The 6,716-nt window shown below is 37.1% G+C and overlaps 2 protein-coding genes across 2 annotated transcripts in view; both read left to right on the forward strand.

The window, feature by feature from the left end:
- Nucleotides 1–1,636, forward strand: part of LOC109825206 — a 17,386-nt gene extending 15,750 nt beyond the window's left edge. The window contains 1 exon segment of the mRNA XM_020391989.1: nt 1,115–1,636. Within this exon segment, the coding sequence (XP_020247578.1) occupies nt 1,115–1,408 (294 nt within the window). The 3' untranslated portion in view covers nt 1,409–1,636.
- Nucleotides 2,087–5,949, forward strand: LOC109826143. Its single transcript, XM_020393124.1, has 2 exons — nt 2,087–2,329; nt 5,170–5,949. The coding sequence occupies exons 1-2, from the start codon at nt 2,137–2,139 to the stop codon at nt 5,733–5,735; spliced, it is 759 nt and encodes a 252-aa protein (XP_020248713.1). The 5' UTR covers nt 2,087–2,136; the 3' UTR covers nt 5,736–5,949.

Genomic DNA, 6,716 nt, shown 5'->3' on the forward strand with positions numbered 1-6,716 from the left:
TAGACATGCACATAGAGAAACACGAATACATCAGCACACACATGCCAGCATGTCTTGGCACTTATGCACATAGGTCTATATATTTTATGTCTATGTAATAATGTATATATGTACGATGGAGATGGGTTTCAGGTCTGGGTCTTGACAATATCCCCAAACCTAATCTGGTTCTGTTCTGGTTAAAGGGTGCTCCTCTGAACACAGACTAGCTGGATAACCTGCCTGAAGAGTTACTGGTTAGGTTGGTATAACCTGCTCAAGTTGCAGGATTCCTTTTTTTTTTGGGTCACTCATCATCTTAAACTATCTTAGATCATTTGAATTCTACGCTGAAAGCAGCTGTGTGTTGGTTTTTTATTGTACTTCTTCCTGGCTAATTTTCGCTCTCATAAAGTGATGTTCAAGCAAACATTCTACACTCCGGAATTCATTGTTACGTTTTGATCCTTTGGTGTAATTATTCATCAAGTGGGGCTAAAGACAGAGTATGGCAGTCTTGATTATGGTTACTGAATGTCGCTGTGTTAAACTTTGGTTTTCAAGGTCCCAACTAAAACTGGACCTGGACTCAAGTCACTCAACCACTTGGATGACATCATTATTTTAGGGTTAATTGCTCGCAGACCCTCTGTAGTATCGTTGTTCTGTACTTACTATACTTGTTTCATTGTTGCGGATATACCTCCTCTCATGACGTATTTAATAAATGGGTTGGATGGTTTGTCAATTTTTCACAAAGACCCCCCGTAGTATCGCTGTTTCGAACTTACTATCCTTGCAGCTTCATTGTTGCAGATTGACACCTGCATTAATTTTATTTTCTTTATTTTCCTTTTTTTTTATTACCCTCAGACTCACTAATTGCACCCAGAGGCAATATCTGCCAAATTTCACCAAGGGTCAAAAAATGAGAATATTTAACCTAGAGGGTCTACTGCAGTAAAAAAAATTATAGGGGTAGCAAGTGCAAAACAGCGATACTACAACATGTCTATCTGCGATTAACTGTTTTTTTTTAATTTGTTTGGAGAACGAGGAGGAAATCCAGGTCCAAATTCTGTCCTAAAAGCTTTCTTCAACATTTGTCTACTAATGACATCATTTATAATCGCAGATGCTGGAAGCGGCTCTGCTGCATCTTCTGGAAGGTCGTCATGCAGTTGAAGAGAACAAAGGTTGCGAGCTGAATGAGGATATCAAAGTGAAATTTTTAAACCAGTTGCAGGCTCTGCTAAAGAGCATGCTATCTGCCTCACTATCTGGAGGTTCAAAAGGTGGAGGTATTGGTTCGACTTCAGCTTGGTGTAGAACCGCAGATTCTGGGAAATTGAAGGAGATGTACAGAATGTCCCTAAGATCAACTACTTTAGATCAGTTGCATGCAATGTATAAATTATGGGTTTCCTAGATATATATAAGTGGAGTCAAGTGTTGAATAGAGAGGGAAGGATATGTTTATATAGCTATCAACAGGTTTCCATGTTATATTTAGTTTGATGTGTAGCATTGTTGTAATCTGGGATGGGTATTGTTGTCAAGCTTGTTCTTTCTTGCGATGCTCTCGAGAACGTGACTGTAACTTCTTCCATCAATCTCTGCCGCGAACTAGCCATGGAAACGAATCGAAAGAATCAAATACTGTGGTGTTCGTACTTGTATTCATTTAAATTTTTTTCATAACTTCCGGTTAGCACGAGTTATCTTAATGGCAAATTTCTGATGTTAGCTTGCAAACTTAAACCACAAAGCTACTCATTGCACTGATTTTTAACAGTTTCAGAATCATCTGTGAATCCAAAATCCACACCGGAGTCCTCTCTTCTCTGGCCATTGAAACCGATCGAATCGACGAATCCAAAATATATTTAAATAGATATAACTAGCATGATTCCATCCTAGAAAGTTAAAGTTGAATGAATATTCCCCGAATTTAAACGGGTGCTAAGCAGGGAGATTAATTCCAAACAAAAGTATGGTTTGGGGATCTAATAGCAATTTCAATGCTGTGGAGGACTGATATCGAAATATGAAAATCGTAAAGGTCTAATATCGAAATGATGAAAAAACAGAACCTCGTTACCAAAAAGCTCATCCATAGAGACGGCTCCGCATATAATACCTCCAGTTTCAGAAGCGATGGCCGCGTCGGCTACGGCTGTGACGTCAGCAGCGTTCTCTACCAAATACCCACCTCGATCTGATGCCTCCCTCCTCCGGCGATCTAAACCTGCTCCTCCGTCGAGCTTCACCGCCGCTGGACACGCCGCTCCGGGCCTCGGCCGGATCTCTGCGGCCACTCCGGTCTTCTTTCGTCCGGTTCTTAAGAGATGTAAGGTTTAGGGTTTCTCTTGATCTGGAAATTTCAATTTAACTTTGTTGTTTGTATATTGTTTCTTTCTCCGTCTGAACATAGAATTTAGAGTTTAGGTCCGATGATGCTTTTGAGCCCACGAAGATTGATAAAATTGGTTGATTTTGGTGGCGGCGTAGCTGGTTTAGATGGAAATTCTCGTTTTGAGCATATCAGCGGTCCTATAGAGAAAGAAGTAAAATTTGTTGTACTAAAACGTTAAAATCTGTACTTAATTTTTTTCTAAGAGAGATAGGAACCTTGTCTTATTGGAGTCAATGGTGTTTTTTTGAAGAATTAACCGGATATTGACAGGTCCTCACTTCAGTGTGAAAATATGGAGCAACTAGGCCTAACCATGCTACATGGAATATCATTTTTTAAAGTTACCTAACAATGCTCCTGCCCAATTTTCACTCTACGCAATTTTCAATTTGATTAATGAAATGATGCTTCTAGCTTTAGTTCTGCTGTAAGGTAGCTGATTTAGCTAATTTAAGATAAATGACAAGAGCAGTAACGTATGGATAGATAGGGGTGTTGTCATCATCCCTTTAATCATTACACCAAAACTCAAAAATTATGGTGACGGTTGATGATTATATTTTTACGTTTTAACATGCGACCGCAAGTTGGGCACCCTTTTTATGAGCCGAAATATGGACTCACAGCGCTTTTAGAAAATCCACTTTAAATAAGTGGCCGGTGGGATTTAGACCTAGATTGCTCTGATAACATGTGTCTTAAGTCCTTTTAACCATTACAACAAAATTCTGAAGTTGTGGTGAGGATTAAGGATTATATTTTTATATTTTAACAGGTGTAACTAACTTAGTCACATAAGCCTATAAAACTGCACATTCTCCATCTATATTGTTAATACAATCCGTTCATTGTTTTCTCGACGTAAGCAAACCCGAGTGGATTGGAAATCACGTGGTTTGGAATTTTTCATCCTATAATTCAAGCAACTCAAAATAGTACTTTTGAGACTGTTACAGACTGTTCGCTTGTTGGTCATGAGATGTGTAGGTTAGAAATATTGAATCCTCATAAATTTAGAATGTATGCATCATAATGAACTGCTTGAATCACTAATATCGATGGCTGAACATGTATTTTTATAGGTGCGTATAACTAAGTTACACCCTGTGTATAACCAGGGATGACTTCTATTATTGAAGATAAAACTCATATAATCACCAATTTGTCTCACCAAGAGATTAAAATTTTCCACTGGCCCACTTGTTGCCAGCGATTGGGTTTTCCTCTATCAATCAACTTCTCACCAAATTATTGGATTTTTCCATCAATCAGCTTCACTCTGAAGTGAATGGAATTTTCTCAACTTGATATAAGCATGATTTATCTTCTTAATATGGGAACCAATGTAACTCATAAACACGGAAATAGTACCTCATAGTGACGTGATTTCAAAGTTAAGGGTCCAGTGCCTGGTGACAAAGATTTCAAGACACTCCTATCTATGGCTCTAACATAGTTGAAAGTTTGAGGAAATTATTGTAGTTGAAACCTTTAACCAAGGTAGGTTGGAATCCATGAGAAATCTTGAATCCATGACCAAGAAAGAAAATTTAGGACAAACTTTATTAAAGCCAAGTCTAGCAAAAGATGACCACAAGATGCCTTTGTAATTTGTATAGGCCTCGGGTTCCTAGTTCAAGTAAAATTTAAATTTGGCTATAACCAAAAGAAGAAGAAAAAAAACTGAATCAATAACTGGTCAGGAACTCTTTAACCAACGAAAACTTCCTAATAAATCAATCCGAAACCTATTCAAATTATCATACATTAAACTTCTCTACTCGGAAAGAACTCATTCTCTAATTTATTTTAATTGATTCTTTGGACATGGACTAGAAAGTAATTGAAATAAATCAATATTTCTTTCTCACGGGCAAACAGTCAAATCAAAGGTTCTTTATGCATCTTGAACAACATCACCTAATCAAAATAAGACTGGCTTTTCAAAAATTCCATATTTTCCATACATGAGATTTTTCTTGGAAATATTGCATATTTATTTCTAGATTTAGACCAAGTATTTCCTTTTCTAACACGCTAAAAACTCGTCACTATGACCAAAACTTGTGTCAAACACTAAATTATGCTTTTGTTTAGATCCGACTTATCCTATACATCAATAACTTCATTAGTTATAGTAAATTTTAGATGCTCTTCTGTGAACAATTTTCCACGAACATTTCTTCAATCCGAACTTGATTTTTATGATCATGCTTTTATTTTCTTCAAGTAGGTTTTCTACATATCCTTAATGAGCATTATAGCTTTCTTTACAGATCAAAGAAAGTTACATGGTTTTTATAAGCTATAATTTGAGATTTATTGTTGTTGATGCATGAATTGCCGTCATGAACTTTTTGAATTCACCATGTTGTTGGACTGTTTTCTTTTCACCACCAACTTAACCAGTCTAGTTTGTTCAAATATCCTCTCAACTCTTTACTGGTTAGCATTACCACACGGTTTGAATTAATTTCTCGCAGAATGAAGATAACCGATAGAAGAAAAAGACATGCAGTTCTTTTTTTTTAATCTTAGACAACCTTCTAGTCGAACATGACTCAGTTATTTGACACAAACTGGCCTCCATTTTCTGTATTTTTTTCTCAGTCCTATTCAGTAAACAAGTAAAAAAATAATTTACTTCCTTCTTTTCTTTCCTCACAATATTATAAAATGCTTCTAAAGAAGGGAATTGCAGGCACATATTCTTGACTTAGAGTAAGTTAAAAAGTATTCATAGAAGCTATTCTAATTTCCTCTTCTCAGTGCAGTACTCCAAACTCGAAGCCCCTCATGGATACCCAAAGTCAAAAGCGGTGAGGCAGAGGGACACCCTAGCACAGAAGGCTTAATCTTAGACGAGCAAACTTTACAACACGACTTAGAGATAGCCATCAAAGAAGAAGACTACGCCCTTGCAGCAAAACTCAGAGATAATCTCCGTCTCCTTCAAGAAGACAGCAAGACCTCAGTCCTTGCAGCCAATTCTAAATTCTACCATGCTTTCAGAAATGGAGATCTTGCAGCAATGCAATCTATTTGGGCAAAAGGAGACAACGTTTATGTTGTTCATCCCGGAGCTAGTAGAATTTCTGGTTATGAATTGGTGATAGGGAGTTGGGAGTTTGTTTTGGGGGCTGATTATGAGTTCCCTATTCAGATTGAGCTTAAAGATGTTGAAGTTCATGTGAGAGGGGATTTTGGTTATATCACTTGTTTGGAAGTGGTGAAGACGAAAGGTAGTAGTTGGGGAAAGCAGATTGCGACGAATGTCTTTGAGAGGGTTGATGGGCAGTGGTATATGTGTATTCACCATGCATCGCATTTTGATATGTGAAGTATGTGATGGACAGTTTTGTACTCGATGAAAATATGATTAATCCGTTTGAGTTGTCTTGTAACAATTTTTGTTAGAGAGAGGTTTTGAAGATGAGCATGATGCATTATAGAGTTGTATTATGTTCATCTGTAGTTGCACATTTCAAATCATCAGGTCTGGGGCTCATTTTGTTTAGGTTGTGTTATATATTGCCAATTTTGATCTTTCATCATGGCGTTCATGTACTTGCTATAGACTGAAAGAAAACTTTATTTTGATACAAGATTATATTCCAAATCACAAAAGTTATTTCATCATAATTGGCACATAAATTTTAATTTGCACATGGCAGTGTAACGCAACTACTGTGACAGTTCTACACAGCAAGTAGCGTCTCAGGCTGTGTCCTCTTACATGCGTTTCCTGATAATTGAATCAAAGGCAACTTTAATTTAAGAATCTGTTATGAAATTCAAGACGCAAAATATAACTGAGAAGAAGAAAAAAATACTGAGAAATGAAGGCAACTTGACTTTTCTTGAGTTTCGATCAAAAGGCTACTGAGAAAAAAAAGAATACATCCAATCTGCTCATGCTCAAATTCTACAAGAAATCCAATAATATATCAGTCTGCTTTATCCTATTATCAGCAATGCTTTCAAGCATCCTCGGCCACAGTCTTAAGTCATCCCACAAGCCAGAAAATTCGCTTTCTAAAGAAAGACCAGGTTTCGTAAGTAATTGCGATTTGCAATTTAAATCTGTGTTGAACAAATTAAAGTGGCATCCAAGTACATGTTTATTCTTTTCCCGCAAAACTAGTGAATATTCATCTTCCATATATCTCATTGTCCTGGGCAGTATAATATTGAAGCTGAAGATAAAAGGCACAAGGCGAAGAAGGAGAAGACAATACGAAATGGAGAGTACGCCGATGTTGCAATCGTCGAAGGATCTTGCCACCACCATACCATACCGAAGAAGCTGCGATGAGGATTA

Source organism: Asparagus officinalis, chromosome 10 (genome assembly GCF_001876935.1).
Source record: "Asparagus officinalis chromosome 10, Aspof.V1, whole genome shotgun sequence".
NCBI classification, from domain to species: Eukaryota; Viridiplantae; Streptophyta; class Magnoliopsida; order Asparagales; family Asparagaceae; genus Asparagus; species Asparagus officinalis.

What these genes read in the sequence shown, in the direction of transcription:
- LOC109826143 (XM_020393124.1), top strand. Translation starts at nt 2,137, where the DNA reads ATGGCCGCGTCGGCTACGGCTGTGACGTCAGCAGCGTTCTCTACCAAA. An exon ending in TCGTCCGGTTCTTAAGAGAT is followed by an intron (nt 2,330 to 5,169) that starts GTAAGGTTTAGG and finishes TTCTCAGTGCAG; the next exon opens with TACTCCAAACTCGAAGCCCC.